Source organism: Barbus barbus (genome assembly GCF_936440315.1).
Source record: "Barbus barbus genome assembly, chromosome: 11".
NCBI lineage: Eukaryota > Metazoa > Chordata > Actinopteri > Cypriniformes > Cyprinidae > Barbus > Barbus barbus.
The window spans coordinates 25185092-25205439 of record NC_136739.1 but is presented as its reverse complement, the minus strand read 5'-3'; the positions used below and the strand labels follow the sequence as shown (position 1 = coordinate 25205439).

At 35.8% G+C, this 20348-nt stretch overlaps 1 protein-coding gene across 1 annotated transcript in view; it reads left to right on the top strand.

The window, feature by feature from the left end:
* Positions 1–20348, top strand: part of LOC306877176 (receptor tyrosine-protein kinase erbB-4-like) — a 387678-nt gene that overhangs the window by 171236 nt on the left and 196094 nt on the right. Inside the window, exon 2 of the mRNA XM_079428753.1 lies at positions 4523–4674. Coding sequence (XP_079284879.1) covers positions 4523–4674 — 152 coding nt within the window. The remainder of the gene's footprint in view (positions 1–4522; positions 4675–20348) is intronic.

Below are 20348 nucleotides of genomic sequence, written 5' to 3'. Positions count from 1 at the left end.
ATTTCTTTGTGAGTAAATAATGACAGAAGTTTTGTTTTTAATAATTTTTTAGACTTTCCCATCATGTGTCTTAAGTAAACATGTGTTTACTCTCCTGTTTAAATTCCCATTGGCTGCAGTTTTCAGACGCAGCTCTAAAGGCATCGTTCACAGTGATAAGGATGTTTTATGTATTCCGGTCATGTCAGATATACACACACCTCCCTGACAAATGCAAGGCCGGCAGCAGTTAGAACTATGGGGGGATGATAAACAGTTTTGTTTGTGTATCTGTGACCGAGTAAGGAAAGAGAGCATTTTATTTCTTTGATGAAATGCATTAGACATGTGGTGGGATTGAATCAGGTATGCTTCCGCATGCTGTAGTAAGAAAATTAATTCATAAAGAACTAAATAAAAATGTTTCAATGCTACCCATTTTCAATCTCAATTTTTGTTTGTTTATTTATAAAACTACAGAATCTGCAAAGCAACATCAGCTGTGTCTGTTGAAACGATTTATTTCAAACAAGAATTATTTTTTTTATTTTTTTTGGCATTGCAGAGGTCTTTAAATCTATTCAGCAAACACCATATGTCTACGAAAATACATGAAAAAAGAAAAATATTCAAAGCTTTGTACTTAAGAACTGTTCATGTTCTATTCTCTTATTGTGGCGGTCTACTTTTTCAAGTCTGTTCTTTGTGGTAGAAATAATGCCACCTTTGGGGTTCAAAAAATATAAAAGTGAATAATACCTTTCTCACATACACAAAAAGTGTGATAGCAAACATTATTTGCTCATATGAACACACATATATTCATTCGTTACTAGATGCTCTGTTCCAAAACCTAGTGAGCTACCTGCAAAGGCAGCATTATAAGGCATAGTAGACACAAAGCCTTGTGGATGGATGATGCGAGTGAGATGTTTTAAATATTTAAAATTCAATCAATCAGTGTATTATTTTTGTGTGTTATGTATTTTAATGCTTATTGGAGTATTTCATTAGTGTAGCAATTTATAAGCTCAAAAGGGAATTGTATATAAATAATTACATTTAATTATGATTAATTACAATAATTTTTTATTGGCTGACAGTAAAAACTGTAGCAGAATTAAATTGCCATCAACTGATCTGTCCGTCCAGCGAACATTCAGTCCAAGTTTGTATCAACTCTAAGAAAGGATATTTCCTTGGCCACAGGAAATACTTTCCTATTAATGCATTAGAGCATGTAGCGAGGGTCAAAATCGTAAAGAGACATTTAATTTTCAAGGCAGAACCAGAAACTCATGTAATTTGTGCACACAACTTTTATTAACCAAACATTAACGCAAACTAGTCTAACTAACAAACAAACAAACATACATACATACGTACAATCACTCATACATGGGGAAAGGGCAAATGAGAGTTGATGGATGAAACCATCAGGAAAACCAGAGAATGCACTTATGGAAAAAGTAATTTAACCATCTGAGTAAAACCATCTGCGCCGTTTATAACGGGGTCTATAACTTGTACTAATAACAAGTTATAAGTTATTTGTTTAGTTAAATGTAGAATACATGCAATGCATTTGGTCGTGACGAGTGTCCGGAATGCAGTCTCAGATGAAAGTCTTAATGGTTTCAATGTTTTGCACTCCCGATCACGTTCTTCCAGGTTGAAGAGTGATTAATTCCAAAGATGTTCTGAGGTAGAAATGTTCTTCCAGGTAGAGAGTGGAAAAGAGCTAAGAAAGAGATATGCTGAGGTCCTTTGTTGAATGGCACAAAAACTTAGAGGGTCCAGATAAAGTTTTAGCTCACATCCTCTTAGGATCTAACAAAACCGCAGACTGCAGGGGCGTCACTTACGTGAGAGCTTTATCTGCTAAAGAGGTCACACATCTGGGAGTCAAAGGGCCTATGGTGACTTGAACTTTTGGAGGGAAAGTTTAAGACTCTTTGTCTCCATGAATGGTAATTTGCATATGAACCGGATTGGAAGTTGCTATACAAACTATTAAAGATTCTTAGAACACTTATATGTTGCATAGGTATCGACATATAATATACACTCTCAATTAGATCACCCGAAGACGAATTGATAGAGAAAAAACATGATATACATGAGGTAATATTAACTAGTGTTCTATAATAAGCATGCCTAAAACATGATACGATACACAAAAACATATACAAGGACAGTAATAATATACACAATGACCTAAAGGTATGTGTGTTCATTCAAAGAAAGGTTTTTCTATGAATTAATTAGAGAAGAGTCCATTTGAATGTCTCTTTCCTAAGGGGAAATGGAGTGAATTGCTCTGCCCACATTTCTTTGAGCAATAAAACAAGTGTTATCAGATGGGTTGCCATGGAATCAGAGGCCTGTAGTCATTGACAGACAGATTTGAACCCAGTATGTGTACTGGGTGGGGGGTCTGGGACTATTTGTTAATCTAATAACTAATTGATTTGTTAAATTGATTTGTTGACACAGTTCAATCAAGCTGCAGTCAGAGGCATAAACTGGAAATAAAGATGTCATTTCTTTGTGTTTTCTGCGTTGTGTGCGCCAAAGAGGAGGTTTGCTGAGGGGCAGCATCTCCAGCACGACTATCTTCTTCTTTATTGAAAAAGACAAATTAGGAAGTTTGTAGGCAGACGTGCTTCATTTTAGCATCGTGCTGTTGGCCCATGGCAAAGTAGTGTGCAATCAATGAGTGTCAAGTATGCCGTGATGTCACATGATGCTTACCTGTGGTTTATTTACATAAAATGAGTGTGTATAAGGAGCATAGTAGAAACACACAACACCTGTCTTAAAGATCAGGTAGTTAAAGCTCAAAAATAATCACAAATGACAATTCTGACATCATTTTACTGCCATTGTTGGGTGAACTCTAAGCAGGTTTGTGGCAAAACGTGTTTTGTGGCTCAATCTGATTTTAGTACAGCATAGTTTGCTTCCCTTATGATTTTGATGTTGGTGGCCTTTTTTAAAGTGGGTTAGTTGTCAGATATGGTATAGAATGAAACCTCCTCCCTAACAAAATTACATCCCACAATTCACCTGTAATCTCACAACGGAGCCCCCGAGGGTGTAATAAATGTTTATTACCACTAAGCTTCTTTCATAATACCTCCACTCTAATACATGTTAAGGGTTATTGAAAACACCTAAGTCTAACACCTGACCTCAACTTATTTCAGATTCTCTTCATCTTATATTGTTCTCAAAATATGCATTTTTAGTAAGGGAACAATTTGTTTTTTTTTTTTTTGTTTTTTCTCACCATAATCTGTGGTAAACTTGAACAGAAGATGTGATCATCTTAATTTCTAATGAAGACTTTAGAGCTTTAAGTTATTTATACAAGACAACATTAAATCAGAATTGGTAATATTTATTTTCATTAAGTGCATTCAGTATATATAAATATATATACATATATATCCTTAAAAAGTTTTAAACAAAGAAATATATAGTACTTTTGACCACTTTCAAGCTTCTAAAAGGATGCAAAAGCATAATAAAAAACCCCATAAAATTAGTCTATATGAATTGTGCACTATATTTCAAGACTTCTGAAATTATACAGTATAACTAATTAAAATTAAAGTCATGATTCACTGAAAATCTGGACATCTAGTGTTGCTTGTTCCACTATGTTCACGAGAGAATTGAAAATCTTTGAAAAACGAATCATTCTTTTTAGGCAAAACTTTTTCAAGAATCATTTGAGCTAGTTCACAAAACTGGTCTGAAGTTTAAAATCAAACTGATTTGAAGTTTAAAAACAGGACACTTTTCGAAATGTCTCCTTTTGCATTCCACAAAATGAAGAAAGTCATATAGGGTGATGAAAAAACTTTGATTTGTGGGTCAAATATTCCTTTAAAATGAAAGCTTACAGATGTGGCCTAGAAAAAGTAGATTTATTCTACATAAAGCGGGGCTCTCCCTCATTCTGTGAGAATGTGTTAATGAGCACATGATGAATAAGGTCTCTATTGCTGCATGTTAAGAAACTAGCATAACATATATCACTCAAACAGCTGTAGCTGTATGTCAAGTAAAAAAGGAAGATGCATAGCTGCATTGTCAGTTAGTCTCATCATATGGTGTTATAATGCATATTCTGACTTTCCTTGGCTTTCTCTCTCGGTCTGTCTTTCTGGCGGCCACAGAGCGGGTGGCATGGGATAGGCGTGGATGTGCTTGTGGATGTTGTGGCAGTGGTTCAGTGAGGCGTGAGAGGGAGGGTTACAGTCTTGGCTCAAAGGCAGTGCCAGCCGATGCAACAGATGGCAAATGTCTTTGATTGGTGCAAGGTGTTTGATGAGCAGAAATGGCTCTGTTTAATTACTTGTCAAGTTGTCCGTCTGGGGCTGGAGGCTCCTTGTCTGTCTTAGAGGCTTCTGGGACTTCAGGCCTGATTGAATTGCATTGCTGGATGGACTGAAGCACCAAGCAGTTCCTGCATCTGTCGTTTGCACCATCAGAATGTAATTTCTCTCTTTTAATTTTTTTTTTCTTTCTGCAGTATGCCCTGGCACAGAGAATAAATTGAGTACTCTGTCAGACCTGGACCAGCAGTATCGGACCCTTCGTAAATACTATGAGAACTGCGAGGTGGTGATGGGTAACCTGGAGATCACCAGCATCGATCGCAGTCGTGACCTGTCCTTTCTTAGGGTAAGTTCTCTGTCCTATCTTATTCAAAACACTTAAGTTCAGTAGGTCCAAAATAGGGCATATCTATTCAGTAGGTCCAACCAGTTATATGCTTCTTCACAGTCTGCACTTCTATGCTATTTGTTCATGCTGTATTCAGTATTTGAAGTCAGATAAAAGCTACCAAAGCAATCCTGCAAATCAGACGAGAGAGATCTCTGTGAGTTGTAAGTGCATGGAATGAGAATGATTTTTTCACTTAAAAGATTAGAAAGTGGTTTGTTCGTGACTGAAACGTCACTAGTGATGAAAATAAACGATAGAATTTGACCTCACTGCTGACCTCCCCCCGTCACAATAGCCCCATCTCCCATATTTCAGCTCGTGCCATGATGAGGATAATGGGTAGTCGGAGAAAGGTCAGGGATATTTTCTTCAGGAACAACATAGTTATAAATATTGTGTATTGAGACATGACTAGTGAACATTCCTGTACTTCCTTACGAACACATTGCTGGCTAGTACTTATGACACATCCCTTGCCTAACCAGTTTCAATTTATTTAATTTGATCTAATGTAAATGAAGGTGTGTTGTTATTAGGTGTGTTGTAGCTGAGATGTGTAGCTTAAAATAGGTTGCTTTTGGCAGGTTAGAATAAAAATAAATAAATATGTTCAAGTTCTGGTAATTGAACTGCTTATATTTATTGCATTTGAGGCATAAGATATTGTTCGGTTATTAAAGGAAAAGTTTACCTATTGAGTTGACCAAACCAGTTTCACTGAAGTAGCGATGTCAGATTTATGAATGTATAGTTGTTTTGAATTTAATCTTTTTGGTTGATTCAGTTCATAAAACCAGTCCAAATGATTTGAAGTAAACTTTTCTGTATAATAACTAATAAGTGAATCTTTCTTTTGAGTCAAATCTTTTTTGAATGAATCGGTTAATCCTGTTCACATCACTACTTCAGTGAGCAAAGCATTCATATTAGTTTTGTGAACTGGATCAACCGATTCAAAAGAATTGACTCGAAAGAGCAATTCACTCATTAATCAGTGAAACTCTTTAATTCAGTGAAAAAGAATAGATTCAAAAGAATGAACTGACCCATCTTTTTAATGTAATCTTTTCACTTTTTTTACTCACAAAAAATAAAATAATAGTAATAATAAATTATGAATTAATCTCATTCACTCAAGTAGCAGTGCTCATATGTGTCAAATCTTTTTACCGAATCAGTGTATATGGTCCACAAAAACAAAAACTAACTGGACTGATTGGTTTCTCCAGATCTCACTGATTCATTGAATCAGGCTTAAATGCCTTCACAAATCTATTTTTTGTCAGCTTTGCAGTTTAAGAAATGTTGTCACAATGGACTTTATATTTAGATTGAAAAAGGCAGCATGTCATAATGTGAGGGTGAGTAGTAAATATTGTCTAAATTATAATGTTAAGGTGAATTATTGCTTTAAAGACTTAAATGAATTGATGAATTCACTATACCAAAAAGATTCTTGGTGGACTCATCTCATTACATAGTGAGGGACAGCATTTCTAGTTGTCCCATCTGATATCAGCCCTGCAGGTCCATCAGTTTTTCCTTAGAGTCTGTTTCTGCATTACTAATTGTTCTGGAATCTGTTTTAGATGAGTCGAAAACACACACAACACCACCCTGCAGGTCAGGAAGACTGTGCAACTGTGCAGGGCAAACATTGGCCTCCCGCTGAGGTAATTGGCCAATGCGATTGTTGGTATCAAAGTAAAAGCATTGATAAGCTGAGCATATTATTGCTCAGGCTCAATGGGATAATGGTTAGGGAGAAGAACACATTCTGTGCTTAGACATCAATCTAAAAACAATTCTGGTTCATGTTTATTTCGTCGCACCATAGGGGATCATATTGTACCATAAAAATCACTCCTAGGAAGAGGCTTTAAGATTTAGACTGCCATCATTGTAGGCCAATGAGGTCTCGATGTATCTAGAGGCACCCAGTTGCACAGGTTAATTGAACTTGCTAATTGAGAACAACAGCAGGGGCAAAGGGTGGAGTCACATGTGTATTTTGTGTAGATTTTTTAATATCTTAAAACATTAATATCACGCTTCCCCAGGGTCTTTCTGTCAGTTGGGGAAAACTTCACCTTGAAGAGACAAAAACGAGGAGAAGAGAAATCTTTTCAGCAGTTGACTAGCTGTCTCTTGGGTGATTGAAACTGATGCTTTTCTTTTTAAAGATAGCTGGAGATTGATGGCCACTTCCAAAACAGCCAGAATAGCTTTAGTGGTAAACAGAGTTCATCTTCTCGTGCCTTCAGGGCTGATGAATTAAACTCGCAATGTGATGAATAACTGTAATTCTGCCCTCTTAAAATTTCCACATTTCTCTTTTAAAGACAAAGGTTACATTGCATCCCAGACTTGGATGTTTTGCACGGTCATTCGGTCCAAGTGGACAGTTGCTGGGTTTCCATGGCTTTTATGCGCATCTTCAATTGGCACTTAAGAAAACCTGAATTAAACACTTGTGTTTTAAAATTGATATTACAAAATTTTCATAAGGTTTATGCACTAGGCTGAGATGGAGGTTGAGTTTTTTGTGAAACAGATGCGGTATTTTCACCATTTGGGCACGTTTCTGCTCTTTCTCTGGAAAAAAAAAGGCAAACACGATGCTCATATATAATGTGCAATGTTTTGCATTCTCTTTTGTGGAATTTTCCCAAATATATTTTAAACATTTGGATGTAAATCCAGCTACTGACACCCTCTTGCAATGATCCACAATCTTTGATTAGGCCATCTTTCGGCCCTCCATTGCATATAATGCATTAAATGCTTAGTTCAGGATTTAATGAGCCGATGTAGAGTTAATAACCGGTTATCATTTCCAAGAGGAAAGCGTAAATATTTCCACAAGGCAGCATGTCATTAGGCTGAAGATTAGATACTGTAGAGTGCCTAGAGTGCGAGGTCTGATTGGAAATATTACTAGATACGATGTTGCTATGGAGCCCTGGCAGGGACCAGAACCGTTCTTCTTTTTAATTTCACGTCTCTTTTTCTCATCGAGTGTCTCTTTTTTTCTTTCTATGCATTGTCCCCCTTTTCTCATGTTGTCGGTTCTAGTCAGTTCAAGTGGCTTCCCAAAAACAATGATGCTAATATAGCTTTCGGATCCTGAACTGAAGTGATTGGAAGTTATCTTTTGGCACTGTAGCGCTGCTGTGACTTTGCTATAGGGTCACCAGCCTTCAACTGTGACATTTTGCAGATTTAGAGTAGGAGCATATAAAAACGTTGCTAGCAGTATATTCAAAAATCAAGGTCATTCTTAACAGATCAGTAGTTCTTTCAAATATATACATATACTTAGCTAATATAATTTATTCCTGCGATGGCAAAACTGAATTTTCAGTAGCCATTACTCCAGTCTTCAGTGTCACATGATCCTTCAGAAATTAGTCTAATATGCTGATTTGCTGCTCAATAAACATTTCTTATTATTATCAATGTAGAAGTACCATAAAATACCATACAATTCTGGGTAATTTGCAACCGTTTTAAGTCTTATGTAAGTACATTCTAAATAAAACAATCGCAGAGGGAAAGAAACTTTGTGTTCTCCGTTGTTTTTCACAGCCTGAGGGGTCTCTGAGCTCGGATGGGCCGAAGGATGCTTCTGTCAGAAACATTCACCTCCACTTCCTATAAACTTCTTATTTGTTTGCTGACTCTAAATATTGATTCAAATAAAACTTACCTTGGAATAGAGAACATTTAGGATGACTTTCCTGGCAAATATGGTCTAAGCAGCCGTTGATGTGTGGGTTGTGAATACTCGGTTCTCTATTTAACCCTGAGAATATGCAACTCATTCTCATGAAGATGAGCTACAATTTACTTCCATAAACTTCAAGAGAATACAAAGTATTTGAAAAGAAATATGTTTTGTTTGGTAATAGATGATTCATTTTTCAATAACCTACTAAACTACTGTACAGTCTACTGCCTACATAGTAATAGAGCCTCGTAAGAAAGTAGCTGATTATTGTTTATAGGCTTATCATTGACGTTTGTCCTTCTTCCGCAGTGGTTATATATTGCCGTGGTGTTTTTGATGAAAAGTCTTTACACAACCATAGCATATAATTTATGACAAAATGGATTTCCTATTTTAGTAAAAGTAAAGTCAAAATTAAGAGCGAATTTTATTGGTTGGTTAGATCAGTAAAATGGACACGGAGTAATGTAAATACTTATTGTACTTTGAAGGTCTAAATTACATTTTATATAGGAATAAAAAAAAAAATTGCATTAGAAATGTAATTGAGTAAAAGTCAGTTCCAATAGTGTTTCTAAATTCTTAAAATGGCATAATAAAGTACAGTAATGGAGTAATGGTAATGTCTGTAGTTTTTTCAGGGCCAATTGCTTCACGCATGCTGTGTTAGATCAGCTGTGATCGGAGAGACGTTTTCACAGCGCCCTTCAATATTAATGAAGACTGATTAAGTGTTTGGGAGCCCGTGTCTTTCAGCTCTGCCTAGATGGGATTGACAATTGCAATTAGCAAACTCTCAAGTTCATTTCCATCACTTTAATATGACACGAAGATGGGCTTAAAAGGGGAGGAAAGATAAGGAGCATGAGAGAGGAGGAGAATTTCATATGCTTTGGTAATAATGTGTAAAATATTAGTGCAATTAGAGCATGCAAAAAAATCCTTTTCACAGAAAATCATATCTTGACTGACAGGTACAACGAAGCAATGAATACATTAAATAATAAATATTCATTATAAATTATATAATAAATTAAATAAGAATATAATATAATAAAATTATTTAATTATAATATAATATAAAATAGTATCAATATATTATAATATAACAATGGTTAAAAGCAATACAGCAATAATTACAGTATGATTTAAAATACATACTATATATATTTCCATGAGCATATTTAATATTATTATTATTATTGTTATTATATATTTTATTATATACTGTATTACCTAAGTATATCTAAAATCTTATTATAATATAATATAGTATAATGTGGATAATAATAATAATAGCAACAACAGTTAGTGTTGTTGTTGTTTTTAAAATGTCAAGGTTTTTTTTTTTTTTTTCTTTAGTACAGTAAGCAAATTTGGAACCATGTTGGGTTGCCACCTGAAGTCTGTTATCAAATCTGGGTCCTTCAGTGAAACAATTGAAAATCACTGAAACTTTTTACCTCATGTTTATGCAGGCAGAGTTTAATGGAGTTTTGGAAGAAATATAAGCACTCCTACAGATGCTTGTAAAAACAGAGGAAGAGAGAGACTTCTTTCTCAGCTCATGAACCGCTTGAGCGTCTCCTCACTTCTCCTGCCTACGGCGAATGTCAGCACAGGTTCACATTCACAAAGGCTCGGCACACACAGCAGTGCTGCAGTCAGGGATGTCTCACTTGCCGTAATGATGAGTGTCGTCCAGCTCTGGCAGAGCGACAACACCTCAGGAGACAGTGAGGAAGAAAGAGCAGGTGTTTGAGCTGAAAGAAGAGACAGTGATACAATGAGACAAGGGGAAATCATTATAGCGTTTGGTTTACTATATGGTTTGTTTTGTATTTGTTTGGGTATGTGTTTGTCAGCAGAAGGTTTAACTTCTTAACATTGTTTTGTGGATGGCTAGCAGATATATTTTGAGGCCAGCACACCATGTCACCCTACAAGGCAGAAAAGAAAGTTTAACAAGATTCTTTACCTCTTCCTTCTTCATCCCTTCATACGGTATTTCCTTAACATATATGTGAATGAGCATGTCTCAACCACTTTAAATTATGTCTAGAGTTTTGATGGAAACTGCAATAGAAAATATATACTTTGTAGGCAAATATTTATACTGTAGATCTTAACTTGTAATTGTGAAATATTATTACAATTTAAAATAACTGTTACTAGTTTAATGTGTTTTTAAGTATAATTTATTCCTGTGATGCACAGCTGAATTTTCAGCAGCCATTACTCCAGTCTTCAGTGTCACATGATCGTTCAGAAATCATTCTAATATGCTGATTTGCTGCTCAAGAAACATTTCTTCTTGTTAGTTACTGGCAATTTTGAAAACAGTTGTACAGTTTTTTTTGTTTTTATTTTCTATGATGAAAATAAAGTTGAGAAGAACAACATTTATGTGAAATAGAAATATTTAGTAAAACTATAAATGTCTTCACTTTGATCAACGTAATGCATCCTCGCTATACTATATTACTTTGTTTAAAAATGTGATTAATTAAAAATACTGACCCTAAACTTTTGAAAAGTAGAGGATGTCACAGTGACAGTAACTTTATTTCTTACCTGTTGTTTAATTATGAAATTATTTTTAATCAATTTTTATCCTAGCAAACACAGCTGGAAGGCTTATTGAAAAGTGTGGGAGTTCTAACTATTGAATTCTAGAGTTGTTGAATTATTAGGCTATGGTTATATTTTTAAGTCATTCATAATAGATGCAGTTTGTAAGTTTAGAGAATAAACAGCGCTAGAAAGCCCAGGTTGTGGTAGTTGACTCATCTGTGCAGTAGGAGGTGATGTGCTTGACCCTTGTCCCCTCACAGCAGGAAAGTACTACTGAGGTCGTGCTGGTCATGTGTTTAATAATGGCTGGGTCAGTGTTTAGTGGGGAGGCTGAAGTTCACAGGGTCTGTCCTGACTCTGAGCGTCAGGAAGATGTACGAGCTGTGGTCAGGGCACATCCTCCCCTCACAGTGCACACTAATGATGCTACAAGCCCTGATGGACACCTTCATTACAGTCAGATCCATCATTCCTCTGTTGAGGAAGTTACTTTCAAACTCTGTCTTGACAAACTGTAAGCTACACATAAAGTAGTTAAATTACAATTATGCTTGTCTTTTCGAGTAGTTAGCCACAGTAGATGTTACACAAAGTCATGATTCATTTATTGATGTGCAGTCCAGGTGGAAATATTCTTCAGGCTTGTTCTGGATTGTGACCTCTGTTGTACATGTAAATAATTGCTATTTTTAATGTCTTTTTATTTTAGATATTTTTTGTAATGCATGAGCAAGACTTGCTCAAAGTCTTCCAGGATGTTTTTTTTTTTTTTTACCTTTTTGTCTGCATATCACTATAGCATGAGCACTCAGTGTGTTTTGTGTACTAAATATCACAAGCAGTTCAAAATTGTCTTAAATTAAAATTCTTTTAATTAAAATTATTTTGATTAAACATCATAATGTTTTTGTTTGTTTTGTCATGTTGAGGGAATTACCAATATGTTTAGTTGTAATTGTATACTTTTTATTGGCTTTATATTTTGTTATTTGTTTATTTATTTGTTTGTTTGTTCATTTATTTATGTTTATTTATTTAGCTGTTTTATGAATTGCTTTGTGTTTCACAATTGAAAAAGTATAATTCCATTCCAGGCTGTTCCATTTTGACAATGTACCCTAAATAGTGTGCTGAAATTATTGCCTTATTCAGAGAGGATTCATTAATTCAGTTAAGAATCCTGAAAAATGTATAATGGTTTCCACAAAATATTAAACTGTACATCAGTTTTCAACTTTAATAATAATAAGAAATGTTTCTTATACACCAAATCAGCATATTCAAATGATTTCTGAAAGATCATGTGACACTGCAGACTGGAGTAATGGCTGGTGAAAATTATACATCACATGTTAAAATATATTCAAAATATACTCTATACAGTTATCTTAAATTATAATAATAGTTCACAAAATTACTGTTTTTAATGCAGTTTTTGATCAAATAAATGTGGCCTTGGTGAGCATAAGAAACAAACATTCAAAAACATTTTAAAATTTTACCTACCCCAAACTCTCGTGTATGTGTCTATACAGAGAAATATTCACTGGAGTAAAAAGTGTGACAACTAGCCCCTCGTGTGCAGACAGGAAGGTGACTTTCAACAGAGTGGAGGCATGTCGTGAAGGTGACAAGCTCCTCTGTGTGCCGGGAACTTCCTCCGTGTTAACTGAGATGTCTTCCACCCACCACAGCAGAGCGCGCAACCTGACAAGCACTCCGTGTCTCTCATATACAGTGTTGGGAGTAACGCGTTACAAAAGTAATGCATTACAGTAACATATTACTTTTTGCTGTAACGCAGTAGTGTAAGGCATTACTAATCAATTTTCAGTAATATTTTACTCGGTACATGTTCAGTAACGCTTGCATTACAACACACTTTTAGCCCCCAATTTTTTTTTTTTTGAATTTAAAGTCGTGCTCCGACTTTTTTATGTCCCTAGGGCCGGGCTTCAGGCCAATATTCATGTCATAGTTCAGACGCGGGCCGGTCCTCGGGCCTGTTTTAGGCTTCTCCTTATCTTTATATTTTAGACATCCATTAATTATTAATGAAAACAAATTGCCGCGCTGGTGGAAACAACATGAGTCAACAACATGAGTCCGTGCTGCCGCGACTGTCAAGAGTGGCTCGACGGTGTTTAGTGTCCCGCAGCAGCAGCGAGCCGTCAGCACAGCTGAAGAGTTCTGCATTCAAATACACGCAATAAAGCAAAAGCCCCAGCAAAAGTAATTACCATGAATGTGTCCGGGGGGAAATAGTACGAATTTTCCATGTTCTCGTTAGACACGCCTTTAGAGAGAAATGCATCTTCACGGATAACGATTGCATTAAATAGTTTTTGTTTTCGTTTTTATTTATTTCGTTAAGTAGTAATTTAAATCTTTCTATAGATATATTTATCATGTCTGTGAGGCATGTATTCACTGACTTTAGGTTCATTTTTGTGAAGCACGTCTGTTCAAGATAAAAGCACTACGTTTTGTTGATATTGTGAGAGCACACAAATAAAAGTAGACCCTTTACAGTTACGAATGATGTATTTATTACTCTTACCTTTATGAGCAAAAATTATGGCATAAGTTGTTTCCATTGAAAAAAATTGCAATTGATTGCGCTGGTGCCTCCATGTCTTGCGCTTTAGCTTCCACTCTCCGCATAAACTACTGGATGCAGCGCACATTTATCTAGGTTTAACGTTTAAACATTGTTATATGCTTGAACTGTTTTATTTTAGGCAAGTCATGATGATTTGAGAAGGCTAATCAAACATAAGCTATGATCAGCCTGCCAGTCTGCCGCTGGCTGCTTGGTCGTTACTTTAAGAAAGAAAAAACTTATTTAATGAACAAAAAAATGCTCCAAACGTTTTTTTCTAAATTAACTTAATAAAAAGCCGGAACGAAATATAAACACTTTGCCATTAGGGCAGGGCTCTAGTACATTTTGTCATTTTAGAATGTTAAGTTCTACTTCTGTAGATATTTTGGTGAAAGTAACTCAAAAGTAATACAGGAGTCATGTAACGCATTACAATTCTGAGACAGTAATGTTGTAAGATAAGGAATTAATTTTAAATAACAGTAACAAGTAATCTGTAATGTATTACAGTTTGGAAGTAACTTGCACAACACTGCTCATATATACTTTCCAATCCCGGAGAAAGAAGAAGCAGACAGATAAAGAGAGTCAAAGAGAAAGAGAGAGAAACGAGATAAAGATGAGGAGAAGTGTAGGTTTCTTATCTCAACAGAACACCGGTCATTGAATTAAGAGCATGAGAGGAAAAGCAGCAAGGGAGTCATAATAGTCTGTCCGGGCCGCACTTACACTAGCCGTCTCGTTGTCCTATCTCCCTCCATTCTCCATGGCAGGAAGGTGAATCTGGGACTAGGCCACGCTCGCACGCTAAATGAAATCAATTTACACAAAAGCAGCACTCACTCCGGGGCTCTCAGTATGGGTCGTGTCAGGCTCACCGTGCCTATAATGGCTGAACATACTTTATTAACCACTGCTTCCTGATAACAAAGCCATCTGGAATTAAGTGGAGATTTCCCACCATCCACACACTCATCGCTTAAAGAAGCTCATTCGCAATATGAGACGCCTTTTAGTGGCTTCTCTGGAGCGCTGCTGGGGAAGCAACTCATAAACAGTGCAAACTCATTGCTTTTGTCTTTAGTCCAAATCTAAGTCAAGTCTCGTTTTGGTTTTATTTTCTTTGGGTGCCAAGAAAGGGATGTTCACATGAAAATAAACCCACTGCGCAATTTATTGCCAAACACATTTTTTTATTAATATTTTATTTTATTTTTGTATGTTTATGGTTGGTTGCTGGGGTTGATTTGTATATTATATTATATTATTTATAAGTTTGGGGTAAGGTTTTTAAAGATGTTTCTTATGCTCACCAATGCTGCATTTATTTGTTCAGAAATACAGGAAAAACATTAATACTGGGAAATATTATTACAATTTAAAATAATTGTTTTCTATTTTAAGATATATATTAAAAAAATAATAATAATAATAAAAAAAAGTCCTTTATCTAAATCGATTCAGTTAACATTTTTGGAGAATACATTGTGGCAATAGATAAAATAGCAGTTTGTAGAGGACACTTGTTTGTCTGATTATTACTGTAATGACATAAAACTAAAGGACATGAAACTAAATATGTTTAAGCATCACATACTGTATGGCTGCATAATAATGCAAGAAACGGTGAATGCACAGAAGACTAATTATCTAACAAAAATGAGAACAAATACCAATCTCAGAATTCAGTGTTTTTTATCTCTGCTGTGTACTGCAGATTCAGACTGAACATAAACACACTTTTTTTCTGACTATGGAAGTGTGCTGCTCTGTGTTTAGTCAGGTAAGTGTTATCCATTGATCATGTTTATAATGGAGGCAAGTAAGTGGGTCAGAACCTGGTGTAGTGGCATTACCTCTCTCAGTGCTCGTTCTCCCTCACCTACTCTCTTCCACAGCTGGAATTTTCTCTTTCTCATTTTTCTTGGTGGATATTCTCAATTGTGGTCTATAGTTTTAAGATGGAACATTATTTTCAACCAATTTTGCCTCCACAATATGGCATATTTCAAGACTCAGTCCCCCTGCAAAATCTGATTACTTTGGATTCCAAAGTTATTCCATTGACTAAGGAAAATATGTTGTCAGTCAGTCTCTCTTGAAAAGAGAAAAAAAGAACATTTGTCTCTCTTTGTGTTTTCAGTTAGCATCCTTACAACCTTTTAGAACAGAAAAAAAACAATAGAGAACATAAGTGTTAGAGGGTCTACATTTTTTTATACATAGAAAGAAAAGTCGAAAGAATAGAAAAAGAATTGAGAACGTTAGTGTAAGAGGATAATTTATGAAATAAAAAGCAAACAAGTACATATAATAGAAAAATAATAGAAAATACTAGTGTTAGAGGCTCTATTTTTAAAATAAAAGGAAAGCAAGTACTGTAAAGAGTGCAAGTGTTAAAGGATCAAGTTTTTATAAATAAATAAATAAATAAAAAGAAAGAAAGAAAGAAAGAAAACAAGTAGAAATAGAAATAGAAGAGAGTGCTAGTGTTAGAGGGTCAAGTATAGATTAAAATATAAATAATAACAATAACAAAAACAGCATAACAATATGAAATATGTTCATGTTAATATAATATATTAATATATACATATATAATCAATCATACTGTTTAATAATTACTGTTTTGCTTGATCAGTTGTAACATTATTTAATTTTATTTTTCATATATTATCATATATATCATATTTATTTTTATATAAATATATATATATATATATATATATATATATTCAATCCCCTCACAAAATCGCAGTTTGTACTGCCTGATTAGAAGTGTTTCACACTATCAGTGCATATATATATATATTGAGGGGATTGAATCTTACTAGAGACTGGAACCTATTGAGGAAGCTTGAAGGTGAACCAGAGAAGGTGAAGGTCAGGTTCACTCTTAAGATGCTAATGCTTCAATCGAAAAGGAAGGTCATTTCAGAGGTAGATAAATTTTGCATTTTGATGAACGACTTCCAACATACACAGATGAATCATGCACAGCAAGACCATAAACGTGTTTTAAAAATCTAAATAAGATTAATCCGGTTTAAAGTTGACTTGTATATTTTTTTTAAATCTGTATTAAAACTAATAATCTCTCAGAACAAATAGTTTTCAGGCGCCAAATAGAACAGAAGGGAGAGATAAAAAGCAATTCTGTTTGAGCTTGTGAAACAAGAAGAATGTCCTCTGCTGGGGGTTTCACTGGTTTTATAGCAGTCGAGACAAAGGAGCTGGCTGTGGAAAGGAGGCCCTGAGGATGGAGTTTTAGAGGAAGGACAGAATGGGTAAACAATGGAAATGAAGACTAATACCTGCAGAAAGAGGGCTGAACAGATGCGACACGCTCTGATGCATGATAGGACTGCCTGAGCGGCGTGTCCACACCAGACCGGCTCTCTGCAGAGAGGGTGACAGTCAGACAGGTGCGTGCGAGATGGCAGACGCCGGGACGGCTGGGAATCCATCTTGTTTTACGCCAGTCTAGCTAGGCCACAGCCACGGCACTCCTCTGTTTCTATTAGAGCGGGGGTCCTTGAGCGCCATGGGCTGGTCTTTGTGCCGCTTGACTTTAATTATGATTGGTTGGTGCTTGTCCCTCTGACCTTGTTTTGAGGCAGAGGAAACAAATCACAGCGAGGAAACGTGAGCGAAAGGGTCTGTTTTTTAACCAAGGACTAACCTGCCTTTAAGAGATGTTCATTAGAGAGATTAAAATGTAATTTATTTTGCTTAAACTAAGGTACAACGTAGCCTCGGCGTAATCAGTTTAGTAAACGAATGGCTGTGCGTGTCGTCCGGTCTGTTTACCGGCCCCCTCCCTGTCTTACACTTTCACACAGTAACTAGTGGCTGTTTAAATAAGAACTCATTAGAATTACATAGCCATTTAGCTAAGTGACATTGGGTGTAATTGTACCATCCATCAATTGCTGTGTGTAATAACACACTTGGAAGAGCTGAATGTTGATTAGCCGGTGGCCAATTTCTGGTGTAGCTGAAAATAATGACTGAGAAAAGGGCCATGGGGCAAGGTGAAATCGCCCTCTGAGGAGCTGGTCACACTCGCTGACCTGTGCGGGCCAAATTAGCTTCTTTTAAAACCAATGAAGACGTCGTCATTACTCCCGTGTGGGACCCAAGCCACTTCTGTTAAGCATTTTGCTCATAAATAAAGTAGTGGATTTAGTTGTCACACAGGGTTGTATTATATGCCCAAGTATTATCTCAGAAACAGGTTTGATTCATACAACATGCACCTTAAATATATATATATATATATATATATGGCATATTCTATTATGACAATTTTTCTAATACATTGCAATGCTTTTGGGGCATATTGTTACAAATGGCCAGGGGCGTAGCCATCATTTCAAAAGTGGGGGGGACAGAATGTCCTAGTGTTATACAGGTTTTCTTTGTTGTTGTTTTTTTTCAGTTAACCCTTGTCTAATTGACAGGTTTTATTTTTAATCATACCTTTTTGCTTAATATGCTTTATGATTATATTATTATATATGATTATAAAATAGAAGGAAAGAAAGATATAAAAAGAAAGAAATGCAACAGCTTGTCACTACCCTTAAAAGCACATCTTTGTACCTTATTTACCCCAAAAAGTTTCATAGTTGTACATTACGGTACATATTGGTACTCTATTGTACTAATATGCACCTTTTTGAGTATAAGTTACAAAGATGTCCTTATAAGGGTACTATTGTTTACATATTTCAGATTGTATTTTGTGTGTGTTGTATGTACAGTACATGGCACACAGTAATGGATACTTGCACATTCACATACTTTATTCTGTTCTGTTCTATTATACATTAGTCTGATTAATCTATGTTAAAAGACATATCTTATCATAGACAATGCTGTAAATAATCTTTACCTCTGAAGCCTCACTGAAACTTTCTGCCTCATTCACTCTCAACTGTATTCACTTCTGCTTCTGTCTATAGCAAATAAAGTAGTGTTTGAAACATGTGCATACAGGGAATAGTGACATACAGAAGAAAATAACACATTAAGTACACTGCTGGACAATAACCAATCATTTGTATCCTAAATTATTTTAACACTTTAGAATGATAAACACATATTCACTATTAACTATGACTTTTGCCTCAATAAACTCTTCATTTACTGCTTATTAATAGCTTATAAGGTAGTCGTTGTAGTTGTTAAGTTTAGGATTATGGGATGCAGAATATGATCATGAAGACTACAGAATTAATATGTGCTTAAGTACTAATAAACAACCAATATGCAAGCTAATAATTACCTACTGTAGTTAAAAATGATAGCTGAGAAGTTGTTCATCATACTAATGTTATTTTTTATTTTTCTATATTTGACTAATTATGTGTTTTCTATGATTGGTCCATATATAATCCTACAAACGATTGCGTATTAATATATTTTATACAATGTAAAAACAGCCAGGTGTTAAAAGCCACTCTATCAGTTCTTCTCAGCTGTGAAGTTTGTTTTTCTTGTGTGTCGTCCTAATTCTGTCCTAACAAACCTAGGCTGACTGTTTCTTGTTCATTCTTGATAACACATAAAAACGTCAAATTAGTGCCATAATGACAGAGCAGCCCTAAATGAAGATTGGTTCTGTATCAGATCAGTGCTTACTTGATTGAAATACATCATGTAGAATTGGCAGTGTCACAATGCTGCAAACGCTGTAAAATCTCAGTTCAGCATTATCTTTATTCTTATTTGAAGGGTTCTGATAACATACATACGTGTTAAAATAAAAGACGTTACAAAAGAGTTACGGAAAATATACTGAAAATAAATAAGTGCATGTTTGTCCAGGCAGCTTTTTTTTCTCCATATAATGAACATCAAAACTTGCTAATTATTCAACAAGAGCAATAGGCAGAGTCACTCAACATTGTGCAACACTATTCGGATCCCACATGCCAACTTACGCTGCTTGACTTCTTCGTAAAAAAGGAGTGAAGAGTTTCTTGCCGCTTTGAGCTCATCTCGACCTCTAATGAATGATGGATACAGCGCGGGACCACGGGCGCGAGCCTAGCTGGGCATGTCGTGACGTCACAAACTGAGTGACTGATTGCCATGGAAACGTAAACGTCATGTATAAATTATTTTGTCTCTTTGAATTTTAAATCATTCTGCATTTATATACATTGCTCCATTAAAACCTCAACATGTCGAGAACACAACTGTCCAATGAAAAAGTGCGGGGGACGAATTTACTTTTTATAAAAAGTGTGGGGGACACGTCCCCCGCGTCCCCCGCGTCCCCCGCGTAATCTACGCCCCTGCAAATGGCCATTTTTGGTATCTCCCCCCGATACCTAAGACTTCAGGTTTTTGGCCTGTAGAGAAATTGACTTTCAAACAAAAACCTACTTTGTGAAATATTCACTAGAGTGTGACAACTAACCCCGGTCTCTCTCACATCTCTCCCTGTACCCTGATTCCCCTGAATACCTGTCTTTGCCCCCTCATTTCAGTGCCTATCTTTTCCATTTCCTGTCTTTTCATCGTTTCCTCATTTATTGCTCCTCATTCTTAACTTGCCCTTCTCTTTTTCCTTTTTAATTTCCCTCATTCTGTCTGTTTCTGTCCTGAGGCGTTAGCATGTGCAGTGTTTGCCTGTTAGGCTGCCTCCTGTGTGTTGTTGCAGTTTAATAGGGACAACAACAGCGCCTCACATTCCTCTCTCTCCTGTTG